The 27,126-nt window shown below is 34.3% G+C and overlaps 1 protein-coding gene across 6 annotated transcripts; it reads left to right on the top strand.

Moving 5' to 3' along the window:
• ZNF711 (zinc finger protein 711) lies at nucleotides 1-24,528 on the top strand. 6 transcript variants are annotated; one of them, XM_059051257.2, is made up of 11 exons: nucleotides 1-138; nucleotides 1,893-2,020; nucleotides 2,968-3,224; nucleotides 3,603-3,707; nucleotides 9,784-10,350; nucleotides 15,595-15,750; nucleotides 16,447-16,584; nucleotides 18,725-18,862; nucleotides 19,731-19,778; nucleotides 21,180-21,323; nucleotides 21,851-24,528. In XM_059051257.2, exons 4-11 carry the CDS (start codon nucleotides 3,629-3,631, stop codon nucleotides 23,026-23,028), a joined length of 2,448 nt encoding a protein of 815 aa, XP_058907240.1. In that variant the 5' UTR covers nucleotides 1-138; nucleotides 1,893-2,020; nucleotides 2,968-3,224; nucleotides 3,603-3,628; the 3' UTR covers nucleotides 23,029-24,528. The 6 variants fall into 6 exon arrangements, with proteins under 6 accessions (XP_058907240.1, XP_066879490.1, XP_066879491.1 ...); XM_067023389.1 differs by lacking the exon at nucleotides 18,725-18,862 and having other exon boundaries at nucleotides 21,851-24,523; XM_067023390.1 differs by lacking the exon at nucleotides 18,725-18,862 and having other exon boundaries at nucleotides 14-138; nucleotides 2,968-3,229; nucleotides 21,851-24,523.
• Nucleotides 24,529-27,126: the final 2,598 nt, after the last annotated feature.

Below are 27,126 nucleotides of genomic sequence, written 5' to 3'. Positions count from 1 at the left end.
AGACGCAGAGTAGCTTGTGATTGGCTCGAGCTGCGGAACCTCGGAAACCCGAATGTGAGGAGCTTACGGATCCACAGCTGCCGCCCCCCGCAGAAATCCGGAGCGCGGTCAGAAGCCAACTGGCGGTGACGGCTGCAGGTAAGGAGACTCCTGAGGAGAAAGTAGAGGGACTCGGGTCCGCTGCGCTCAATGTCGTTAGCGTGAGTTGAGGAGAGGCTCCCACCCAGCGTGTAATGTAGGACGAAGGGAACAATGGAAGTGGCGTCTAGTCCCTAAGCGTTCCCTCCCCCTCGGGCAGACAGTGTTTCTCCTCAGCAACAGCGGGTGACTGGAGGAAATGAGAGAATTACTTCCCCCTCAGCTGATCCGTTCTTCCCCAAGGCCAGAGCCCCCGGGGGCGAGAGCCGTCGTGGAGGCCGTCGGTGGTTTAGGGTGACGGGAAAATGGCGGAAAACAAAACAGTGAAGTGAAGAATGCGGCGGCCCCCTGGCATTTTCTCTCGGCGACCCCCCACCCCGCAATATTCCTCTCGGTTGCACTGCCCCTACCTCGCCCCCACCCCCCGCCTGCCGCGGATGGTAACCTTGGTACGCGCGAGGGATGGCGGCGTTTGCGAAAAGGTGGCACTGAATCGGGCATTTTAGGGGCTAGGGAGCCGTCAGAGCCTGGGGTGGGGGTGGGGGGCCGTGTGCGGCAACTGTCGCCTCCGTTAAAACACCACCATTTTGGTTCCCAGCCGCCGTCTCCCGTGTAGCGGGGCAGAGGTAGCAGGAGGAGGATGAGAGGTTGGGCAGCACGGCGTGGGTAGCAGCGGTGGCGACCGCTGCACCAAGTGCGGGAGGAGGGGAAATGGTATTTTTGTCTCTTCGCTCTCTTGACTTTCCACTGCGAAGGTTCTCTTGTTTGGTTGAAGATCCAGGCAGATGGGTAATATATGGGAGGGGGCACATGTGTGCGTTCTGCTCAAAATGATTGAAACTTGGCATGATCATGGGAAAGGGAGACTTCTGCGGAAAGAGGGTTGCGTCCAAAGCTGCAATACTGCTACTTGCCAGGGCTCCTTTGTCTCCTATCTCTGCTAATACTACTTTCACATTCTCTTGCTCTGCTGCCTTAGGATTTCTCTCCTGTCCTTCACCCTATTTACATTATTGAGAAGCTAGGTCCTGAGTGAACTATGTGTAGAGGAGACGAATAAGAGTAAAATGTGTGTGGGGGGGGTTGTCTTGTTTTGATTTTTGTTTTGTGATTTCTGCTCCCCACATATTTATGGAAAGATGTTTACTTGAAGAGTACTTGGTGGTTACCTCCATTCAATAAGGATGGGAGATACACTCTTGAGAAGACTGAGAAGCCTAGCTATCTATTGGCTGTTGAATCCTTAACACACTGCTGTTCTCATACCTCATTCATTATTGATCTTATTGAAACTTCCTATATGGGAAAAAGGTGCTCCAATTTATTTATTTGGTATTCTTACAGTGTTATACTTCCCGTAATAGTTGCACTGTGTGTTAAAATTTTTACACTTCATTGAGCACTAGTGCAGATTTTTCTCTATGAATTTGGCAAGGGTAACGCTTGCCCTTGGTTGGTTCTCTTTCACTTTCCAAAATAAGGTATTGCTAGTGATTATTAAAATATGCTTTAGGGAAGATTTTGGTTTAATCAGGTGGTCGAATTCTAAGTGAAATAACGTTGCTTATGTCATTTTAGATAGTTGTTTCTGTGGCAATCCCTTCAGTTGCTTTTTAGATTAGCAGTTTTGAGCATATGAATCCTTCCTAATCTCACCCTGCACATTAAAGTGTAAAGAAAAATTCTTAAGTTGTGTAAGAGATTTGGTTTAAAATGTTTTAAAATATCTAATTGTGAATGTATTTTTACAATAGGTATAAAGAACGTTTTTCCAAAGAAAGCAACATAGTTCAGAAGGAAAAATAACAAAAAGAAAGTGCTGCAGATTTTATTTTACAATATGTAAGAAAATCAACAATTTCTTCAGGATACTCATATTAAGGTGATTAACAAATTACTTAATGTTTTATCTTTAATAATTAAACAAAATTAAGTGTTTAAAACATTTTAAAGACATCTGTAATTGTTCTATTAGTTATGTGATAAAGAAAGCAATTACTCTAATTAAATTTGAAATAGTACACTGTTTTAAATGTTAAAAATAAGTCCTTATGGCATTTTAATTTATCTCTCTGAAGCCCCAGGTAGTTTATTGTGAACTCTCTTGGCCTCTGTTGACTTCATTTTGAAGGCAGAAAATAATGTGGTATTTGAAACAAGATAGTGAAATATAGCTAAGAGTTTCTAAAAATTTGTAATTTTGCTCACACATGAAGTAATTTTGTTTGAATCATTTTAATATATAGAAAAGTAACCTACTGCTGTAGGATTTTGATATATATGACTCAAATGTTAATAAAGATTACTCTGTGAGACTTTCCTGCCTCTTTTACACCTATCAAATTTTGAGACAAGGGAAGAAAATCTTAGTGATCTCTGGTACTTAAGGATAGATTAAGTTGTTTTACATGGCAGTTTTCTAAAAGTTTCTAAAACTTAATGATGCAACCTCATCTTTTGTGTGGTATAGCCCAATTTATTAAACATTCCTAACTAAAAATGAGGAAATGTTTTATAAAATTGACAGAGTTTTTGGTTGATTTACTTAGAATCTTATGTTTTTAAGTGAAGTATACATGTAGTTGTAAGAAATACGTTGAGTTACAGAACCTGACTTTAGGTTCCATACGATCTGGTGATCTTAAATATAGGATAAGTCATTTGAAGAAATAGGTTGAGCCCTTGCTTTCAAAACTAGCATGAGGCTAGTGTGGCTTTATTAATCATTAATGAAAAAAATTAGTCATACAATTACAAGTAAAAGATATTCTGAAAGAAACAATTTACTAAATGTTTGTATGTGATTGATCTTATCTCCACTATATTTAGGAAGCAGTCATGTTTCATGAGCCCTCAAAACTGTGAGACAAGAGAATGTAGTAGAATAAGGCCAGACGTCCTTACTGGCTCAAAGAACTCCAGGGAAACTGGGATAGAACATTTTACATTATAAGTAGAACCCCGGGAGCCAGAGGTGAAACACATGTTTATCTGCAGAACTACGCTGCAGAGCTGAGCTGGGTCTGGAAGAAATGGATGAGAGCCACTGGATGAAATTCACTAATACTAGACACCTGAGTCTTCTAGTAATGTATAAATATCCTAACTATTGTCTGTTGTCATCTTGTTCTCTTTTTTCTTCTTATTTAATAACCTATATTTTAAGTGGAACCTCAGTGCTGCAGTTTTGTTCTTTTGCTTGCTTCTATCACTTCCCTATGGCTCATCACCCTTACTGTGCTTATTCTCCATTATCTTTGGTTTACTTCCATTTGACCCTTCTTTTATTTATGGTTGTCACATAAAGCATCTAATCAAGGCTTTTGTTTGTTTGTTTTGTTTTCCTTTGTAATGAGATTTGCATACCTGGTTGAGAGGCACATTTTCAATTGCATTATTTTCTCAAAGCAACTGACTTTGGCCTAAATGTATTTAAACTATTTTTAAAACCATTTCTTTTACAGAGATTTGTGAATGAACTTTGCTAAGTATGGATTCAGGTGGTGGAAGTCTTGGATTGCACACATCAGACTCTAGAATGGCACATACCATGATTATGCAGGATTTTGGTAAAGCATTTTCTTTGTTATATTTTTCTTTCTTTTTTAAAAGTCAGAACATACTAAATATCAAAACTGTATTGGGGAAGGGGAGAAATTACAGTGAAAAATTGTTCTTTTGCCAGGAAAATACATTTGTAGGGCTTATTTTCTTAAAGTAAAGCTATGTGTCAGTAGTCTAGATAAAATCATTCTTATAATTTTGTGGGAAGGTTGAGGTAAGGAAACTTGGAATATAGTGGTAATATGTCATTGGAAATGAAAAACTCAGTTTGCATAAATACCTGCATCATTTCTCATGTGTAGGAAATATTAAAACATAAAATACATTTTAAGTTGCATTGTTAATAAAGCTGGAAAAGGAAGTACTTCAATCATTTCAAAGAAGCTAGTTAGATGCTTATATAGTGATAGAGGAATATCTTGTACTATGTGATTAATTATATTCTGATGCCATATACTCAGAAAGTTGTTACTCATAGCATTACCTTTTTCTTTTTTTTGAAAAAAAATTTCCCTACTTTTGTGGCCAAGTTTTTCAGTAGCCTCTTAACAGTAGTCATTTTGATGAAGATGATAAGTCTCGCTTGACGGTAAACAAAGAAACTGAATTTGTACAGGTTCAGTCTGAATGATAGAAGAGGGAGGTATCTGAAGTGTAAGAGGCGGGGATAGGGTGGTAAGAATTAAAGAAAAGATCAGAGTGAGAGTAGAAAAGACAAATGGTAAATTGGGACAAAAAGTAAACAGAAACATGAGATACTGTGGAATTGTTAAAGATGAAATTAGGAATGGGGGATTACAACAAGTGATACTTTACTCAATTAAGAAAATGCTCCTACTGTTTTCAGATAATATGGTTGAATATGTTATTTTGTCTCCTGTTGTAAAGCCCACAGTAATGAGAGCCAGAAGAACTAGATTCTAGTCTTGGCAGTCCTATTAAATTATCTGTGTAACTGGGCAAATTACATATTTCACTTTTATGAAGGGGTTGGATTAGAAAACATTTAATGTCCTACCCAGTTCTCTGACTCCTGGACATTTCTGTCTGATGATAAAGGTGCAATACATAGATTAAGATTTAATATGAGGGAGGGAAATGCAAGAGGGAAGAGATATGGGAACATATGTATATGTATAACTGATTCACTTTGTTGTAAAGCACAAACTAACACACCATTGTAAAGCAATTATACTCCAATAAAGATGTTAAAAAAAGATTTAATATGGTTGAAATCGAGTTGACTGTGTAGTTGATGAAATAGAAAGGAATTATGCATTTATTCTGCTGAAAGAGTCAGAAGTGAGTTGTGTTGATGACTTAGAAGTGATTTTATGTGAAAAAAATATATAGGAATAAACTTTAGAAGAAGGACAGAAGGCTGAAGCATAAGAGATTTCACAAATAATTTTGTGAATTCTTTGCTAGAGATAGTTTTTCAAATTCTGGAACACTTGAAATTCAATGTGATAAATTAAGTTTTGGTTGAAATTTCAACTTTAATTTTTTACCTTTTAAAAATAAGATATTTTTAAATGGAAGAAAGGCATTATTTTCTCCATTTAATACAAAATATTACCTACCCTGTAGCATCTGGTAAAGTGCCAGAACCCCCCTCACTCCTGAAGAAGTTGCCCATTAGCAAGTAAAACTTGATTCGTTTCAGAGTGAAAAAAATGTCTGATTGGTGCTGGTGAATATTTGCTTGGTGTTCCTCTTACCTTTCTTTCCACTGTTCCTCCTCAATGTCTTGAGTTTAATTAATCCCTTACTATATCTAATACTAAGCTTTCCAAATTCTAAAAATTGATTAGAAATTAGATAAATTCTTTAAATTTTTGCTAACATCAAAACTTAGATATCTGCAATGCCATAAATTAATTATACTTGTGAAACATAAGAGTTTAGCATACATAAGTAGAGCTAGCCAAGTAAACACACTGTGTGGTTCAGGATCTCTAAATTCTGTAAGGTTTTTGGTTGGTATGAAATGAAATGGCTACTATATTAAGAATCTGAACTATTAATTTAATTCAGAAGTTTATTGGACCAGTTTCTTTTGGAGGATACTTTAGAGTTTAAATTTTACAGTAGTATGCTTTATGTAATAACCTGTACGTGTCTCAGTATAACAGTTGCCCTTAGAATCTGTGCCATTGAATTTAATTGTTGTTTAAGATTTTATTGCTGAAAAAAGTCCATATTGCTTTGGGACTTAAGTAGCAAAAAACCTTAGATGGTGGCCCAAGACGGACCCAACAAATACCAAATTTTATGCTGTCCTTCTGGTGAAATTCCAGGTATTCACATTTAAATGAAATAACTTTAGTAAAAAGGGAAATGCTTGAAATAATGACTTGTTTCTTACTGTTATCTGGTTATCTAATTGATTTCACACTTTTTAAAAGATCTTCATATCATTTATAATTTGCTACCTAGTGAGATAAATTTTAATGCCCTTTAATGCTGCTTACTAAATGCCTTAAATTTTAAACGAGTGACTCTATGGTAGGTCTTCTTATTCTTTCTCTTTCAAACTCTTCCTTTAGTGGTCACTCACTTGATTAGCCCTATAAATTCATTAAAAAATAGTCTCTAGAATAAGTAAATTCTATTCTCCTCATTTAGGCAAGTTTAAAAAAAAAAGCCAGTCTGGAGTAAAACAATGAGTTCAGTTCCCAGCTTGAACCTTCGGCAAGGTTATTTATTTATTTATTTATTTATTTATTATTTTTTTAACATCTTTATTGGAGTATAATTGCTTTACAATGGTGTGTTAGTTTCTGCTTTGTAACAGAGTGAATCAGTTATACATATACATATATCTCCATATCTCTTCCCTCTTGCGTCTCCCTCACTCCCACCCTCCCTATCCTACCCCCCTAGGTGGTCACAAAGCACTGAGCTGATCTCCCTGTCTGTGCTATATGGCTGCTTCTCACTAGCTACCTATTTTACATTTGGTCGTGTATATATGTCCATGCCACTCTCTCACTTTGTCCCAGTTTACCCTTCCCCCTCCCTGTGTCCTCAAGTCCATTCTCTAGTAGGTATGCGTCTTTATTCCTGTCTGGGCAAGGTTATTTAATCTCTCTAAACCATCATTTGTTCATATTTAAAATAGGGATAATAACACTCGCCTTATTACACAGTTCTGAGGCTTAAATGAGATAATATATGTAAAAGTATTAGGTTGCTTGGTGCATAGTACTCAATAAATATAGCTAGAGTATAGCTAAAATAAGTGACTTTGTTTAGAAAGTCAGTGAAATCTAACAGATGAGTTGAAAAGAGGAAAGAGCAAAATTGAATAAAAGACATCTTGGATCTTGGTCTGAGTAATCTGCCAATACCCTGTGAGGAACCCATCAATTCTTGGTCTAAGATCCTTAAATTATCTAGTTCAGGGAAAACAAGGATGTTTGGATTTTTTTGGTTTAGATCTGATTTATTTTGACCTGTAAGTTCCTGCTAGAGTAAAGACTAGATAAACTGAAAAACACTTATTCCTTCTTCTTAGAATCCTCCCAAACAGGTTAATCTGAACCCAAGCCAGCACTAGCATTATTCTATCCTTCTGTCCTTCCCTAGTGTCTACTCTCAGGAGCCAAACTACTCTCCAGCAATGTTCTAAAATAAACAGGATTTCCCATATTTTAAATCTAACTTATGAAAATATTTTATAAAATACTAATTTCATTGTTCATATACATAGAATTGCAATACTGTGAATTTCATAGGGGTAACATTTAATTTTTCCCTGATAAAAATCATATTTCCAGTCTGGTTGAATACTAAATTTGAACCCTCACCTTCTCCCTGTCTCCAAAAATGGCCAGTGGAGTAACAAGTGAATAGAAAGTACTTGTTCTATACATACTCCCTTTGTCTACCAGATTTTCAAGGTTGAGGCTGTGTCCTTTTGGGTAATATGGTGGTTTAGGTGAGAGTTTGAGAATAGTGAGAAGGCTACAGAAGGGTTGAAAGGAAGATAATCCTGAAAGGCAGCTTTTCCCTTCTCACCTTATTTTTTGTTGTGTTAGGGTATTAGTAGTGTTTACTGGTCTTCATCCTAACTTGCTAACAAACTTCCATAATGAATTGGTTAATAATAGTGAACAGTATATATAACAAATGGTACTCTTTCAGGTATTACTGTATAGAAAGTGATCATTATGTAGAAAAGGCTTTGTACTGGATTATTTCATGCAGGTAATTTTGTTGTAACCTGGTCCACAAACTCTGTTAATTTGTTTACTATACCACCTCAGAGAGAATGTAACAGAATACTCATGAAGGAATTTTACACTCTTACAGTATTTACAAGGGGGGCAGGAGTTGGTGTTTAACATGCTGCTCAAGAAAAACGTTATTTAAAACTTTATTCCTACAGATTTACTAATTTAGAATTTAATACAATTTAGAGTTTGTATGTATGCTTTTTAAATAAACCAAATCCTTCTCTAAAATGAGTTGTTTTTTTTCTCCTCAAATCAGATGTTAAAGGATGCTTTCCATTTTTGAATATAGTAATTCTTGTAAAATACAGAAGTTCAGGGACTTTTATGTTTATAATATGTATTTTCTAATGTATTAAGCTTGTCATATTTTATTAATTTAACATATTAGCAACCTTTTATGTTTCCTTTTTATTTTAATTTTAATTTGTGTGTGTGTGTGTGTGTGTGTGTGTGTGTGTGTGTGTGTGTGGTATGCGGGCCTCTCACTGCTGTGGCCTCTCCCGTTGCGGAGCACAGGCTCCAGATGCGCATGCTCAGTGGCCATGGCTCACGGGCCCAGCCGCTCCGCGGTATGTGGGATCTTCCCGGACCGGGGCACGAACCCGCGTCCCCTGCATCGGCAGGCGGACTTTCAACCACTGCGCCACCAGAGAAGCCCTAATTTAAATTTTTTGAAATGCTAGACTCACAGGAAGTAGAAAAAATAGTATATAGGGTCCTGTATACCCTTTACTCATCTTCCTCCAATGGTGACATCTTTATAATAACTGTAGTACAGTATCAAAAGCAGGAAATTAACATTGGTACATTACTGTTAATGGGACTACAGATTTCATTCATTTTTCATTTGTGTGTGTGAGAGTGTATATAGTTCTATGCAGTTTTATTTTATATATAGATTTGTGTAGACATCACCACAATGAAGATACAGAATGGTTCCATCACCATATATATGCTATGCCAAAGTAGTCACACACACCCCTACCCTTGGCAACTGCTAATCTGTTCTCCATCTCTATAGCTTTAGAATTTTGAGAATGTTATATAAATGATTCCATTTATACATTATACAGTACAGTAACCTTTGGTAATTGACTCTTTTCACGCAGCATAATTTTCTAGCAGTTGATTCAGGTTGTTGAATGTATCAATAGTTTGTCCCTTTTTTATTGCTGAGTAGTATTCCATAGTAAGGATGTGCCAGAGTTGGCTTAACCAACCATTTACCTGCTAAAGGACATTTGAGTTGTTGTATTTTTGTTTTTGTTTTTTGCTACTAGGAATAATAGCTACTAGGCACTGTTATGGATATTTATGTACAGCTTTTTCTGTAAACATATTTTAATATCTATGGGAGAAATGCCACAGAATACAATTGTTAGGTTGTATTGGTAAGCACATGTTTTTTATAAGAAATGGCAAATTATTTTCCAGAGTGGGTGCTGCCATCACGTATGAGAGATCCAGTTTCTCTGCATCCTCATCAACCTGTGGTATTATTCGTTTTTATTTTAGTTATTTTAATTGGTGTGTAGTGATATCTCACTGTAGCTTTTTATTTACTTGAAAATCAAGTACATTATTTTTAAGTTCTTAATTTAGATTTTACTAACATCATTTTCACCCACCTCCACCCCAGTTCCTGATTGGTGATGATTTTTATTACAGTTAAATTGTCAGTGGTTCTTTAAAATGATAGTTTGCACAGGACTGTTTCATATTTAAAAATATGAAATATGTTTCATATTTATTTCATATTTTATGTCATCTGATATATACATACAGTACTTTTAATTAATAAAATAACTTTACTTTTTTTGGATAATTGTTTGTATTGTAGTGGCTGGAATGGCTGGTACTGCGCGTATCGATGGAGACCATATTGTTGTTTCAGTTCCTGAGGCTGTATTAGTTTCTGATGTTGTCACAGATGATGGGATAACTCTTGATCATGGTCTCGCAGCTGAAGTTGTCCATGGGCCTGATATCATCACCGAGACTGATGTAGTAACAGAAGGTGTAATTGTTCCTGAAGCCGTACTTGAGGCTGATGTTGCTATTGAAGAAGATTTAGAGGAAGATGATGGTGATCACATCTTGACGTCTGAGCTAATTACAGAAACTGTTAGAGTACCTGAGCAGGTTTTTGTGGCTGACCTTGTTACTGGTCCTGATGGACACTTAGAACATGTGGTCCAAGATTGTGTTTCAGGAGTTGACTCTCCCACAATGGTATCAGAGGAGGTTCTTGTAACTAATTCAGATACAGAAACTGTGATTCAAGCAGCTGGCGGCGTTCCTGGTTCTACAGTTACTATTAAAACTGAAGATGATGATGACGATGATGATGATGATGATGATGATGATGATGTCAAGAGCACTTCTGAAGACTACTTAATGATATCTTGTAAGTGAAACTTAAAGTCCATAATTACTTGGTTGAAACTGATTTATGTATAACATGGACAGGTTTTCTGGGATGGGGATCTATTCAATAAAAGTCATGGGGGTGATCTTTTGAAAAATAATTTTTTTCAAAGCTGTGTTGTTGAGATGCTTTTTTGAATTTGTTCATGTTTTTAATTTATGAAAATTTATACCCACAATGGAGTAAAATAATGCAATTTATTAATATCTTAGAACAAAAATACAGATTTGGAAGGTTTAAAAAGAACATTAAGTGACACAATATTTTAATGGTAAATATATACATTTCAAAATGGGAAGTTTATTTCATGCAACCACTGCTTTCTTTTTAATATGACAGGTACTGGAGCTGTCAGTTCAGTTTTGCTTAGGAGTTTAAGCATAGTATGTTGAGAAATGTGTGATTAGTTTTTTGAATTAAATACTTGAAAAGTAAATAATCAACTCAGATTGTGTTCTACAATTCTGCCTGTGTTTGTTTTCTGTTGTCTATATATGTGTCTGTATAGTCTATGCAAAAATACTTTAAACATATTTATTTCAGACTGCTTTTCGATGTCTTTAAGACATTCTATCTGAATGAGGAAGATAGAAATATCTTATTCTCATTTTAAGTGGTAAGTTTGCCTGAACAGCAACAATAATAAAAATCTCATGATAAGTTATTGATGGAGCTTGAGGAAGAAGTGGGTCTATTCTTTATAAAATTTGAAGGCATTCCTTTATTTTAAAAATCCCTTTAAAACTTAAATAATTTTTTTATTTTAGAAAATAGAATATACAAAAATTAAATATTTTTTATATCATTCATTCTCTTGCCACCCAGATCCCTAACTTTTTATAATGGTTAGAATATTCAAATTGGGACTAGTTACTCTTTTTAACCATTTTCATTTATTTTATTTTATTAGTTTTTCCTTTTTTTTCTTCGTCGCTTAATCTTTAATTCATTTTTTTACCTCGTGGTTTCTGTTGACCATTGAATCTTTCAGGAGTTAGAGAATAAATTGCCTTGAAATGTCTCACTGGTAATTTTAAAAGTCCTCTGTTTTTTTTTCCAAGATATCTTCAAACTACTCAAGGGATAAAATTGAGGACTTAAAACAGATGGTTATTTTATTCCTAAATCCCTAACCATTCCTGTAAGGACATCTTATCAGCAGCTGAGTTTTTGTGTTAGGGAGTTTGTCTTTTCTCAGTCTCTGAGGTGCATCTGAGTTTGTTCCACTTTCAGACCAAATGTCACAATTTCTCTATCTTAGCAGTTGGTTAGGCTCTTCCACTTGTGCTAAGTAACTTGGAATTAATATAGGATAACTGTATCTGTCTAAAGTTATCCCAGGTGTGCTTTTCTTTAAAAATACCTAACACCCTCAAAACATTTATGGGTGATTATTTTCTTTATGAAAAGCTTCACTGGAGAAGGGAGGTTTCTTTAAATAATGAACCAATATAATGCATTCAAATTATTTTTTACCTATAAAATCAGTTTTTATTTCTTTCAGGAAAATAATTTTGTATAAAGCAAAATATTTTGGTAGGGTTATTATGGGAGAGGTCATGAAACCTCACCAATTTCAGGGGTAAAAGAGAAAAGTTAACAACACCTTTGTATTTTTTTAGTATAATCGCTTTATTGAGATATAATTCACATGCCATACAATTCACTCATTAAAGGTGTGCAATTCAGTGGTTTTTCATATATTCACAGAATTGTATCACCATCACCATAATCAATTCTAGAATTTTGTCTTCCCCCCAAAAGAAACTCCCATACCCTTGAGCAATCACCCCTGCCACTCCACTCATCCCTCAGGCAACGACTAATCCAAATTCTTTCTCTATAGATTTGCCAGTTCTCAACATTTCATGTAAATGGAATCATATAATATATGGCCTTTTGTGTCTGGCTTCTTTCTCTTAGTATAATGCTTTCAAGGATCATCCATGTTGTAGCATGCATCAGTCCTTCATTACTTTTTATTAATGAGTAATATTTCATTATATGGATATACAGTTTATTAGTTCATCAGTCGATGGACATTTAGGTTGTTTCCACTTTTTGGCTGTTATGAATAATGCTGCTCTGAACATTCATGTACAAGTTTTTGTGCACATAGGTTTTCAGGTGTCTTGGATATATACACCTGGGAGTGGAACACCTTTGTAATTTAAATATTACTAATTTTTGCTTTACTAATTTTTGCTTGTTTCATCATTGCATAATACGGATCCATTACACATTGCCTCACCCCATCCCTGTGGTACATCAATATACAGGTGACCCTTGAACAACACAGGCTTGAACTGTGTTGGTCCACTAATACAAAGATATTTTTCAATAAATATATACTACAGTATTACATAATCTGAGGTTAATTGAGTCCGCAGATGCAGAACTATGGATACGGAGAGGCAACTGTAAAGGTATACATGGATTTTCAACTATGTGGAGAGTCAGTGCCCCTAAGCCCTGCATTGTTCAAGGGTCAGCTGTAGTCTATACTGATGTCATATTCACCATATAATTTTGGTAGATGTAACATGAAAGGGGTACAGTAAAAAGCCTACTTAGTTTTTAAAAGGAATATTATACTGTACATTTTGCTAAAATGAAATTTTAATCAAATTGTACCAATGGGCTATAGAAGAATATTGAACGATAGCAAACTTTGTAGGGTTGGCAAATAATGCACTTTACTGTTTTGTTTTTTAAAATTTTTATTGGAGTATAGTTGCTTTACAATGTTGTGTTAGTTTCTGCTGTACAGTAGAGTGAATCAGTTATACATATACCTATATCCCCTATTTTTTAGATTTCCTTCCCATTTAAGTCTCCACAGAGCACTGAGTAGAGTTCCCTGTGCTATACAGTAGGTTCTCATTAGTTATCTGTTTATACTTAGTAGTGTATATATGTCAATCCCAATCTCCCAATTCATCCCATCCCCCCCCCCGCACCTTACTGTTTTTATGTTATATTTAGCACCAGTAGAATTCTGTGTTGTATATAATATTACCCACTTATTACTGACTGGGATGTCATGTGGGTTGGGAAACAACACCGTGGGACTTGAATGTTGTAAGCCTTATAACAAAAAGGTTAATCTTGAATTGTGGTTATTTTGAGTATTATCTGCATAAAGAAGAGTCTTTGAGGATCTATTTCTAAAATCTGTTGATTGCCTGTTAAATCTTTGTTAACTTTGTACTTTCTATAACAAAGGATATAGAATAAATCTTGGTGAAGTTGATGGTTTATCTCTTAAAACTGTACACTAACATATTTAATAACTTTATCGTCTTCTATGAACTTAAAATACAGAGCAAGTTTAATTATTCAATACATTTCAAAATTGTTCATTCTGAGGAATCTAATTAAGTAGAAAATAATGGATACATTAAACTGTGGACCTCGAGGAAAGGTATAAATGGAATCAGAATAGCACCAGTAATTTCAATACTTAAAGTGAAAATTATGGTACAAAACTTTTGAGAAATGACCAAACAAATGTCTATTTCATTTCATGAGCTTTAATTTTGTGAATTACAGTTTTAATTCAGTTTATCCCAGGAGGAACTTTGATTACTTTTAACCATTGAAGTGTAATAAAGTAGTATGTATCAGATGAGAGTATTTTCTTCATTAATTTACTGTTTAATCCAACCTAAAAAATTCATATTTTGGGCACTTTTTGAGTGTTTTATATCCTATGTCTTTATTTCCAAGAATGAGAAAGTACTTTTTTTCTGAAGACTTAAGTTGCCTCTTAATTTTTTTAATGATCTCATTGTTTTATTCAACGTATATTTAAGAGAGGCTGTTAAAAACCAGTAATATCAGATTCTTCCTTATCTTTTTTTCTTTCATTTTAATCTGTCCCACTGTGAAAAAAATATTTGCCATAAAAGTACTAACATAATTAGGTTTTATGATGGAATGAAAATATCTTTCTGTTTATTTTGATCATTTAGGTACTCTCTTTCATAGACAATAAACTATTTGAACTCTTAAATAGTGTGGAATCATTTATATTTAATCACAAAGTTAAAGTAGTTTACATTGTAAGAAGAATTTCTGAAATGTGTTTTCACCATTTTGAAAGGCCAAAGGAATATTTTTGAATTTGCATGTATCAAATTTGAAACTGAGGTAGAGAAAATCTAGACTTTGACCCATTTAGAATTTACTGAAATTCATATTTTAAGAGTACTGAGTTAAAAACTTTTTAATGTCACTTTATTCTGTTTTCAGTAGCTCTGGAATTGTTTAGATATAGTCAAGGCTTCATGATTTTGTTTCATATATGACACTATGATACATATAGTAGGGAGGAGCAGATTTTCAGTTTAGGTTACATTTCAGTTTTTATGGGGACAGGACAAGCATTGAAATTAAAAATGGTAGGCATATAATCTTTGGGGGAGTATATTGTTTAATATTTATGTCCAAAGAGCAAACTTTATGAATATAATGTATTCATTGCATAGTTTATGCACAGTATTCACTTGAAACTAAATGCTATTCTTAAAGAATCAAAATTTTAAGTATACTTAAAATGTAAGTAATTATTGTTGCTTTATTTTATATATGATTTGAAGCAAATCATACAATGGTAAACCTGGAGGTATACAAAATTTCTGATTTGAAGTTGCCTTCTATTGACTCAACAGGAATTAAAAGTATTTACTAAGATTTTATTTTTATGATTTCTGAAAAGCCCTTTTTATAAAATAATTCAGGTGTTTTCTGTTTTCTCTTTTTTTTAAATACTAGATTTCATATGTTAATTGGTTTTAGATATACTGTTATTTAATTTGGGAATTGTTTATGTCAGCTTATTTCATGAGTATTATATATTTTATGTTCTAATTTTTGTTATTAATTTTGATGTTAGGATTTAGCTTAAAATGTTGAATGTAATGGAAGATTATTTAATATTTTCCCAAACCACTTTAATTAAAGCTCTATGGTTAAGAGTATTTCATATACATAAATTGAAATCTGTGATTATATCTTTTATATAATTATGATCATGTAGTATATCTGTCTTGTATACTTTTTTCATGAAATATACCACTTTTAATGGTTGCATAATGGGTCATTAATTGAATATAGTGGGTAGGTGGTTAACACATTATTTCACATCGCACTAATACTTAACACCCACTAAATGTCAATGGTACTTTTTGACTGAAACAGTTTCCCATTTATATTTTACAGTGGATGATGTTGGGGAAAAATTAGAGCATATGGGGAACACACCATTAAAAATCAGCAGTGATGGTTCACAAGAAGATGTTAAAGAAGATGGATATGGTTCAGAAGTAATAAAAGTGTATATATTTAAAGCTGAGGCTGAAGATGACGTTGAAATAGGTACAAATAATAATTTTAATTTATTGCTATAATGGTTAGGAATTAGAACTTCTCTTTTCTGGAGACTAAATTATAATATTGCCTTTGAAGTGCAACTCTTATAAAAGGTTTCTTTGGGGATGGAATATTTTAAAATTATATATAAATATAAAGCAGGGATAGGGAACAAGTCATCTTAGACACTTTTAAACTTGAGTAGAAGATTCCAGTTGAAATTTCAAAACATATGAGTGGAGGGGATTTGGTTTAGAGTAGGAAATTATGTGTATTTAAGGGCAGGCTAGGCAGGGTGCTTTGGATTTTAATCCTAGTTCTTCCATCTAGCTGAGTGGCCTTTAGTGAATTACTTAACCTTCTTCTGCCTCAGTTTCCTCACCATAAAATGGCCATAATGGTAGTAACTACCTTATAATGCTATTGTGAGGATTAAACGAGTAAATACATGTAAAAGACTTAAACAGTGATTGGCATATACAAGTGTAACATAAGTGTTAACATTTGTTGTTATTTCTTAGTGATGACTGAAAATTTAAAGTGCAATTTATAAGAAAATTCTCTTGACACTTAGAAATTTATGTTGGAATATTTGAGGGGGAATATTTTTCTAAAGGAAAATATTTTTATGTATCCTTCTTATTAATTTAGGGAATTATTCCATGATACTTACTGATTTTGTTACATGTTTTAACTTTTAAGGTGGAACAGAAATTGTCACAGAGAGTGAGTACACCAATGGGCATTCTGTAGCTGGAGTGCTTGACCAGAGCCGAATGCAGCGGGAGAAGATGGTTTACATGGCAGTTAAAGATTCTTCTCAAGAAGAAGATGATATCAGTAAGAAAAAAAGGCACTGTAGTGACTTATCAGTAGTCATCATGCATTCTTAAAAAAAAAGCAATCTCATATTCAAGCACTACATATGAACAAAGTTCAATAAAATAAGTCTGACCCTTCACTATAATTAATTTAAAGGAAAAGGGTCCTTTTGACTATCTGTGCATGAGTGTATTGTTCAAATGAGCAAACATAAAATACTGTGTCTGAGATACTAGGGATACAGAGATCAGCAAAATATGGTTCCTGACTTTAGGAGAGCCCACAAATATGTAGGGAATTACTGAGAATCTACTTTGTGTGTGTTATTGAATATATTGCATATATATTATCTCATTTAATTCTCATAATTCATCTCTGAGGTAGGTGGTATTAGCCCTGTTTTATGGAAGGAGAAAGTGCTCAGGGAAATTAAGCAGTTGCCCAAGGTCATTCCAGTATTAAACGAGGAAGACAGGATTTGAACTCATGTCTGCCTAACTCTGCTGTCAGTGATCTTTGTACATGGCAGTGAGCACTGTTCACCTCTCTCTGAATTTAGCAGTAGAAGGGCTAGCTGGTTGTTTTCCTTCTGCCACTGAGAGATTAGCTGAGTAAGTATTCTTTCAAGTCAAGCCACCAGAATTTTTACTTATTATGCCGTTGATGGTCTCCAAGTAGTTGCTGTTTAAGGTTTCTTGCGGCTGAGTACCACAGGGTGAAAAAACCTCCTCACATTTCCTTTCCTGCCATGGTACACATTACCTTATGAAGATGTTTTACTTTCTTCCTACTTTCTCCTCACCTCAGTATAGGAATGCAACCCTTCCCTAATGCTTTTTCTGTCTTCTTTCCATGCTGAGACAAAAACTACTTAGTTTTGCCCTAGAAGAGCAAGAGCCTCCACTTCAGTGCATTACCTTGACAGCTTTATCTATAGCTTTATCTATACTGCATTATGATCCCCACTCCTCAGATTTCCTCCCCTAGAAGTCATAGGGAGCTGAATTCCAATCCCAAACAAACATGAATAATATACCACAGCTGAAAATGTCAAAACAAATGAGTCTAGAGGATTGGTTAGAGAGAAAAATAATTAATTTCTATTTGGTCTCTAGATTCTTTTCCTTTTTACTCATTGGTCAGGAGACTGAAGGTTAGGTTAGGTGATGCCAGAATTCCATAGGGATGTGCAAAACTTAGACCAATGTTTCCTTCTGGTTAATTGAAAGAAGGGAAACCTAGGAGAAGAGGGATACATTTTCCCACATTTTTTCCACATTTTTCAGTAGTGAGTAGGGACTTCCCTAGTGGTCCAGTTGTTAAGACTCCATGTGTCCACTGCAGGGGGTGTGGGTTCGAGCCCTGGTTGGGGAAGTTCCACATGCTGCACCTCGTAGCATGGCCAAAAAAAGAAAAAAAAATAGTAGAAAATCCCAGTATGTGAATCAAAGGAAAAGTGTAAATTCAAGCCAATTTTCTACTAAACACGTTAAATCCAAATGGATTATTTCACATAAAATATACTTACTGACCTTCTAGGTTTAAATTCTTTTACACTAATACTATGTTTTTTTAAATGTCTCACTTAACGCTTTTGTCTTCAGTAGGGTCTCTGAAAATCCTGCCTCTTAATGGGTGTCCACATAGCCTTGAGCCACCAGCATTTTATATTATAACCATATATTATGGTTTTACTTACTTTCATTTTTAATTCTTTTTCAATTACTTGTATTTTTGACAATTTTTCATTGCATGTGCAGTACTGCATTTAATTTACATGTGGGATAGCATGGACCACTTTCTAGTACTGATTCTATGGGAAATGCCTTCTGAGTTCTGAAGAACTATTAGGCAGAATTATGGAATACAACTCTTCTTATAAATTCCTAATGTCCAATGGACTGTGAAATCAGTCAATATATTTCAAGCTCACATTTTATATAATCTAAAAGTCATCTTCATAGGACTAGGTTTTAAGAGGAGGATAAGAACTTTGATAAATTACTGTCTCCTAGTGGCACCAGACTGCGAAGTGCCTAATGTAATTTTTAAATTAACCAAATTGAAAACTTGAAAGTTGAAAGATAATCGTTTGGAAATTTTTGCCCATTTATTAAATACTTGGGGTTATAAACAAGCAATTATTTCTAAAATTTAGGTTGCGCTGAAATAGCAGATGAAGTTTACATGGAAGTCATTGTAGGGGAAGAGGAAGGAACTTCTCTCCCTGAGACTCAGCTTGAGGACTCTGATGTTAATAAAACAATTGTCCCTGTTGTCTGGGCTGCGACATATGGTAGGACACTGGCATTTTTTCACCTGATAAGTACATAACATATCTATTTGATCAGCCTTTAGGTCATTAAATATGCTGTGCTAATGCCCCCCATGAGTTGGCTAATATTATAAAATGTTTTGCTGTGGACTGATTCATCTCTAGTTACTTACATAATTTTTGTACCACATATCTTGTGTTATTTACAATGAACCTTGCTTAATGCATTTTGTTTTACAGTAGGATTTATTTTAAATCCTCCATGTATAAGTGAGTGCCATAAAAAGCTTTATTTTTCTAAAATAGGAATATCCTTTGAAAATTGATCCTTCCCCTTTTGGAAAAACGTATTTTATATTTTAACACCACAAATAATAAGATATTGGGGTTTTGAAAAGGAACAGAAATCCAGGTGTGCTCTTCTAGGAAGTACGTAATGAAAGGTAAATGTATCAAGTTATTTTTTCCCTTTCTATTTTATCTCATTCTTACTTAATTTACAAGATGGTCCAGGTATACTCTTTACTTTGAAAAATTTTGTTGTTCAAATGCATTAATTTATCTTAACTTGGTTTTTCCAAAGGTTCATTCATTCAACAGTCATTTATTGAGCATCTTCAATTTTGAGGGTATTCTGCAGAAATATCTACCCAAGTTTTATTTGAAAAGTAAGGTTGTCCTAGATGTTAGTAGTTCGAAGGATGCTGACAGCAGCCCTTATTTTCAGTGTGTGATATTATCTAATCTATGGGAGTGGAAGAACTCAACAACAACAAAAAAGTTTAATCCAAGGAACGGTGATCAAAGTAAGATTTTGTAGATTAAGATGTGATCTACTAGTAATCATTATACTCAGTCTATCAGTTTTTAATTAGTCTTTTTTTTTAAGGAGATGAAAGAAGAGTTTCTCGAAGGTATGAAGATTGTCAGTCATCAGGTGAGAGAGCATTATATGTGAGATGTAAGTTAAGTAGCTGGTTTTGTGTACTGCTTGGTAGATACAGAGTTATTAGTTTGTGTGTACAGACCCATTTGTTAGACTCTTACTTGCCTGTTCATATCTAGTTAGTTAGAAGAGTTTACCTCTTTGGGAAATTGATTAATTTCTATAGAGACATAGTGTGTGTTATTCTGTGAATGCAGTTCATTTTAGATTTACCTCGGGATTTCCCTGGTGGTCCAGTGGTTAAGACTCTGCCCTTCCACTGCAGGGGGCACGGGTTTGATCCCTGGTTGGGGAGCTAAGATCCCATATGCCACACGGCATGGCCAAAAAATAAAAAATTAAAATTAAAAAAATTGATTTACCTCAAGATACAAATATCAGGCCACTTACTACATGGGCCATAAAAAAGTTACTATGGAAAAAATTATACAATAGAAATTATTCTGACATGAAAGTAAAAGTTGCCCATGATATCAACCACTTGTTAATGTCTTCCTTGGGATGGAACTATTTTTTTAATTTCTATGGCAACCAGTAGATTTATATAGCTGTTACATAAAGCTCATGTGTCAGCATAAATTTTTTTTTTTAGTTTTAATACACTTCATATAGTGTTATTTATTCCATGGCTGATAGTTCTTACACAAGGAGACTTTTTCTTATGATAAAGTGTCTATTTTGTTTCTATCTTTAGGCGGTATTTGACTAACTGTAGATTTCAGGGGAATTAATGAGAGGCAAATATATCATAGCATTTAAGCTAAACAGTTTCTTAGGGCTACATTTTTAAACTAAATTGCATAACACAAGTGATTGTGAGAACTGAGATTTTATTAAGTACTTTATTCCATATACACTGATCCCACTGAAATTGCAGTAGCGTGCCTGCCACATTTACCTTAACACTTAAAAATCAATATTAATACTTTTAACATTAAGTAAACTATTCTAAAGCATAAATACAAGAAATATGTTGTTTGTCATATATTACAGTTACCATGATTGTATTGGTTAACTGACATGTGTAAATTTCTTTGCTAAATCTCTAATTTCATCAGCCTTCATCAATGAGAAATTGATCTGTTGTCAAGATTTTGTTTAAGGTCATAAAATTCAGTTTCTTATGTTTCATTCACCTTATCAGTTTGTTCCTTTAGGGTAAATAAATTGGGATATTTTAAAGTTACTTTCACATGGTATCATATTTAAAGTATTTGCATATACACATGTGTGTGTAAGAGTATGAAAGAGAGAGAAGGAGAAGTTGGGTATACTTTGTGAAATTTAGTACTGCAATGGCAACTGAATGCCATGTCTTCTCTAATTCATCTAACCAAAACCAAAAAAGTATAAATATATGTAGTTTAATGGTATATCGAATTTTTTTTCCAGGAAATACTTTGGACTCAACATTAGAAAACAGAAGTAGTACAGCAGCACAATACCTTCAAATTTGTGATAGCATTAATACAAATAAAGTACTTAAACAAAAAACTAAGAAGAGGAGAAGGGGAGAAACGAGGCAGTGGCAAACAGGTAAAATACTAACATATTACTCGATGAATATTATAATTGCTTGAAATGCAGTAGTATTTTTTGTAACCCAAGAATATGCCAGTTGTTTGTAGTGTAGTTAGTCCTACTCCCATGTACCTACTTGTCTTTGATCTAAATAGTTGTGATTTTTTAAATGTTCTACTGGTAATTAATAAAACTATGCTTGTTTGCTTTTTACCCAAATGATGTTTTTAAAGAGAATTTTCAGGTTGGTTTAACAATAAAGGGTGCCTATTTCTAGTTTACAAAGTGCATGTGATATAGCATTTTGGCAGGTGAATAGTCTATAGTAGAGTGCTGCTCATTACTTTGTAGTGAGCTACTTTATTATAAATTGCTTTCAATGTGCATTTTATCTTACGGGATTTTATTCTACTAGTATAGTTCTCACATTGTGAATGTCAGCTAATTTTGCCGCCTTTGTGGTAAAACTGTTTAAAACAGTCTGGCCAAATTTCACAACTTCCCTGTTTTGTTTTGTTTTTGTTGTTTTTTTTTTAATCTAGCTGTTATAATAGGCCCTGATGGACAGCCCCTGACAGTATACCCTTGCCATATTTGCACAAAAAAGTTTAAATCCAGGGGATTCTTGAAAAGACACATGAAGAATCATCCTGATCATTTGATGAGAAAAAAATATCAGTGTACAGATTGTGACTTTACAACTAACAAGAAAGTGAGTTTCCATAACCACTTAGAAAGCCATAAGCTTATAAACAAAGTTGACAAAACCCATGAATTTACAGAATACACACGAAGATACAGAGAGGCTAGTCCATTGAGTTCAAATAAACTTATATTAAGAGACAAGGAGCCGAAGATGCACAAGTGCAAATACTGCGACTATGAAACTGCAGAACAAGGACTGTTAAACCGACATTTACTGGCTGTTCACAGCAAGAATTTTCCTCATGTTTGTGTTGAGTGTGGGAAGGGCTTTCGACATCCTTCTGAACTCAAGAAGCATATGAGAACCCATACTGGTGAGAAGCCATATCAATGTCAGTATTGTGTCTTCAGGTGTGCAGATCAATCAAATTTGAAAACTCACATTAAGTCTAAGCATGGTAACAATTTGCCATATAAATGTGAGCATTGTCCCCAAGCATTTGGTGATGAGAGGGAACTTCAACGCCATCTGGATTTGTTTCAAGGACATAAGACACACCAGTGTCCTCACTGTGACCATAAGAGCACCAACTCAAGTGACCTTAAGCGTCATATCATATCTGTACACACTAAGGATTTTCCTCACAAATGTGAGGTCTGTGATAAAGGTTTCCATCGTCCTTCTGAGCTCAAAAAGCATAGTGATATCCATAAGGGTAGGAAGATTCATCAGTGCAGGCACTGTGACTTTAAAACATCAGATCCATTTATTCTTAGTGGTCATATCCTTTCAGTTCATACTAAGGATCAGTCATTGAAGTGTAAAAGGTGCAAAAGAGGGTTCAGACAACAAAATGAGCTCAAAAAGCATATGAAGACTCACACTGGAAGGAAGATTTACCAATGTGAGTATTGTGAATACAGCACTACAGATGCATCTGGCTTTAAACGACATGTGATATCAATACATACAAAAGACTATCCACACAGGTGTGAATTCTGCAAGAAAGGATTCCGAAGACCATCAGAAAAAAATCAGCATATTATGAGGCACCACAAGGAGGCTCTTATGTAATAAGATCAATATAAAGAAAGAAGCTATTTAGAAAATATGACATGCTACATGGGAAGATAATTTCATGATCTGTTTCACCTGGTTACAAAACTTGATATTAAATCATTAATTTACATTCTTTTTGTTAAAGATCTTAAGATATTTGAATTGAGAGGGGATCTCATAGCCCTTTGAAATTAGTTAAAGAATTTAAGGAGCACCATAGAATGGTTGCAGAAAATCTTATTGTCTATTTAATAGTATTATAAGCATGATTCAGCTACAGAGGGGAAGAGCAAAGACAACCACTTTATTTGGCTGATCATACTAGAGACAGATGTTTCTGAAAAGATCATATCTAATTGAGTTTATCAATGTTTTGCTATCACAAGCAAGTGTCACTTTTATGCCATTTTAGAAATGGAGTGGGGAAATAAAATGCAGTCATCCATTAGTCACTTAGTCATTGAGCCTTTATACGGTACCTGGAAATTGAATTCCAGAAATGGCAAAAGTTTTGTGTATTCATCAAAAGAAATTTCACTGGAAAACAGGTTAGATTAATTCAATACTATTTAAAAGAATTTCAGAGCTGCTAAGACTTTAACACAGGATAGGATGTTTAAAATATAGCATTCTGTACTGAAGTCTAAAGATTAAAGTTCCCCTTTTTCTGATGCTCAAGTGTTGTTCGGTGTGGCATATATGACAGAAGTATATTTGAGTCAAATGTGGCTTTCTAAAATGGATGCAACAGTAATGTTGCAAAGTTAGCACTATATTTCTTAATGATCTAAAGATTAAATTGAGAGAACACAGTTTTCTTAAATATTATGTTTAGAGGTTTTTTTAGGACAGTCATAGCAAGTATGATTGTTCTAGTCTTACTTGCTCTAATGTTTAAAGGTGCAATTTTATGCCATTATTGAAAATTTTGATTTTTAAAATCTATATACCATATTATTAACATGCATTTTCAATATGAGGCAGTATTTATGCGGTATTTAACAAAACACTATGCTGCCAATAGAGCTTGGAGGTGGATATTCAGTTTACAGTGTATAAATTTAAAATATGCATCCCTTTAACAATGCTTTATGTTAGCATGCTGCAAATCAACATGGCGCTTAATATAAAAAGCAGGTTTAGGGAAATTTAATGAAAATCCTGTTCATAAATGTAATGCATATGATGTGTACTTTTAAGTTTTAGTTGCTTCATGTTTACACTCAGCTGTTAAACATAATTAAAATGTAATTTTACTTCATGCTATATTGTGGCTTTGTTTTAAATATTGTTCACCTTTCTGTTTTTGCACCAGATAAGAATCAGTTCCTTGAGAATAAATTTTTTATCTTTCTTAACTTCAGAATATTAAATTTGGAAATCTAAAATTGTGTGTCATGTGATTGTAAATGATGTACACGCTGTAAAATAAGATTGTCACTGTTACGTGGGATTATTATTTCTAAATGTTACTCATTGAAATGAGCATACAATAAAAAGCATTTATTGCACTTCAGGGTTTTATGAGTTTATTTAAACTTGTGTTGCAGTGTCCCTCATTAAAAGACTTCACTTAAAATTGCTCTTAGGCAATTTTGTCTGCAGTTTAGTGTCTTGTAGAATTTTGTGCATTAACAACATGAGCTAGGAATTTAAACAATTATGACTATGGCATGATTGTTCCTCAAAATTTTGTGTTTTTGCTAAAACCGTGATGGAATGCTTTAAAGTTGCCCATCTTAAGACTTCAGACTTAGTATTACAAAGAAAACTAAAAATTCTTAACCTGCTTAAGTAACACAATCCTGAAAAATGAATCTAATTATATTCCCAATAGACCAATATACATGCAAAAGGAAAAGTATTAAATCAAGTATTCGGGAAAGATTTCTGCAAATGAGTGTAAAAATAACGTGCTGTATTCAAACTAGTCAGCATTCAGTAGAATCCATGTACCTGGATATAATATATAGCACTGTTGGTAAGACTCTTTGTCAATTGGGTTATTCTTTAATGATCACTAAGAGAAAAAGAAAGAATCTATTAGTCATTCCATGTTAGACTGGTGCTTTAAGCTTTAATTCTATTCTATAGACTTCATCTAGGGATCTTGTTAAAATATATTTCTAATTCCGTAGGTGTACAATTCTGCATTTCTAGCAAGCCCCCAATGTGTTACCACCATATAAATAGTAAGGTGTTAGACAAAGCCCCCAGTGTAATTCCCGTACACTTTGCCAACTTTGCTTAAACAAATATCTATGGGTGATAGAGGAGATCCATACTGAGGACTTGGCATTTGAGCTGAGAAATGAGTGGCAGGAAAGAACCAGTCGTGAAAATCTTGTGCAAGAGCAAGAGCATTCAAGGCAGAGAAACACACATGCAAATGCAAACGACCTGAGATGGTACCAGCTTTGGCTGGATCATGGTGAAGGGAGACTGATAAGGGATGAGACCTGTGAGAATTTGAAATAGGAAGTCATTGGAGGGTTTTAAGGAAAGGAGTGATATGATGTGATTTACGTTTTGAAGATCACTGTAAAGGCTGTGTGAGGAATGTATTGTACAGGGGCCAAAGGAAGCAGGCAGCCATGTGAAGAGGTTATTCCAGTTGTTCGTGGTTACAGTGGTGCTGGAGAAAAGCAAATGGTTTCTTTCTTATAAATTGGGCCTAGAAAACAGCCAAGATAGAATACCTAAGAATTCAGCCCATGTTACAAACAAAAGAAAAAAATAAGGTACTTTTCCAGGACAGTTCAGGGTCACATTAGGGTCATTATGTGGAGGTGAATTTGTCTGATTGTCACTTCTAAGTGGCCTATGCCATGATGGAGAGGAAAATATTTAGAATTATTCAGGTAGACCTCTCCAATTCACGTCTCATACAGGACAACCACCAGTTTGAACCTTGGCCTTCCCTTAAAGATACGTGTGATAGATGTAGTATGACAGATAACTTTCATTGTAAAAAATTTTCAACCACATACAACATAATGAACCCCCATATAGCCATTACCCAGCTTCAGCAATCATCACTTCATGGCCAATTTTGTTTCATTTTTACTCTTCCTCACTCCTACTTTCACCAACCTGCCTCTCATTGGTTTATTTTGATGCCCCCTTCTCTCACTGGCTTAATTTGAAGTAAATCCCAGACAGACTTTTAAGAATTTTTGAAGGAAAACAGCACAGATTAAGAACTGGACTTATCTACAAGAGACCAATCCAAGATTACCAAGACTGCCTGGCTATCGTGTATTATAATTATGTCGTACAATGATTCCAGTCTTCTTTTCTAGACTCAAAAGCAGTATGTCTTATTTTGTCACTAAAGATTAATGGTTTTATAAGACAGATGTAGTTGTTTATTCCATTCTTTGTTTTTTAAAAATATATTTTATTTATCCTAGGATGGGCTTGAAATACATTGAACTTTTTTATTGGACAAAAAAGTACTACAGAAATCCAATAAATTTAGTAATGGTGTGTGGTGGGAGAGAGAGACCTTGTAGAGAAGTCTTTTCATGGCTTATTATTTACTTTCGAGGGAATTATGTCTACATGTTATCTTTGTAGATTATAACAGGAAAAGTGAGAATGGCTTTTTGTTAAAGTGATCTAAATTGGGTGGTGACATGCAATTTTTTGAGCTTTATTTTTTTCATTTTGTACTGTTTGTGTAAAGACAAAGTATTACAGTTAAAGCACCATTACAAAGATAGGAAGAATGCTTTATGGCATCTAATTATGAACTTAGTGAATTACAGAATTTAGAAGACTAGGTTTGTAAGCAAATAAATTCTCATTTAAAGCAGAAACCTTCATCAACTAGAGGTCCAACTATGTTAAACTGTTGTCTCTAGTAGTCCACATCCGGATTATTTTTATAGTGGTGCTTGTTAGCTCTAACATAAACATGATAATAACTTCCTGACAAAAGTATACAGCTAAACTAAAACTCCATCCCGCATGTTTCCTACTAGGACTTCCACAAAGACCATACAGATATATATTTTATTTACACATTTAAACAAATTACTTTGCATGTCATTGCACAGTCTCCATTTTATTCAACATCTAATGCAAAATATGCTGGGAATAGCAATTAGA

This window comes from Kogia breviceps, chromosome X (assembly GCF_026419965.1).
Source record: "Kogia breviceps isolate mKogBre1 chromosome X, mKogBre1 haplotype 1, whole genome shotgun sequence".
Classification (NCBI taxonomy): domain Eukaryota; kingdom Metazoa; phylum Chordata; class Mammalia; order Artiodactyla; family Physeteridae; genus Kogia; species Kogia breviceps.
The sequence above is the reverse complement of the archived record's forward strand: the minus strand, read 5'-3'. Positions and strand labels throughout refer to the sequence as shown.

What these genes read in the sequence shown, in the direction of transcription:
- ZNF711 (XM_059051257.2), top strand. Translation starts at nt 3,629, where the DNA reads ATGGATTCAGGTGGTGGAAGTCTTGGATTGCACACATCAGACTCTAGA. An exon ending in CATGATTATGCAGGATTTTG is followed by an intron (nt 3,708 to 9,783) that starts GTAAAGCATTTT and finishes TTTGTATTGTAG; the next exon opens with TGGCTGGAATGGCTGGTACT. An exon ending in TGTCTGGGCTGCGACATATG is followed by an intron (nt 18,863 to 19,730) that starts GTAGGACACTGG and finishes TTTTTTTTTAAG; the next exon opens with GAGATGAAAGAAGAGTTTCT.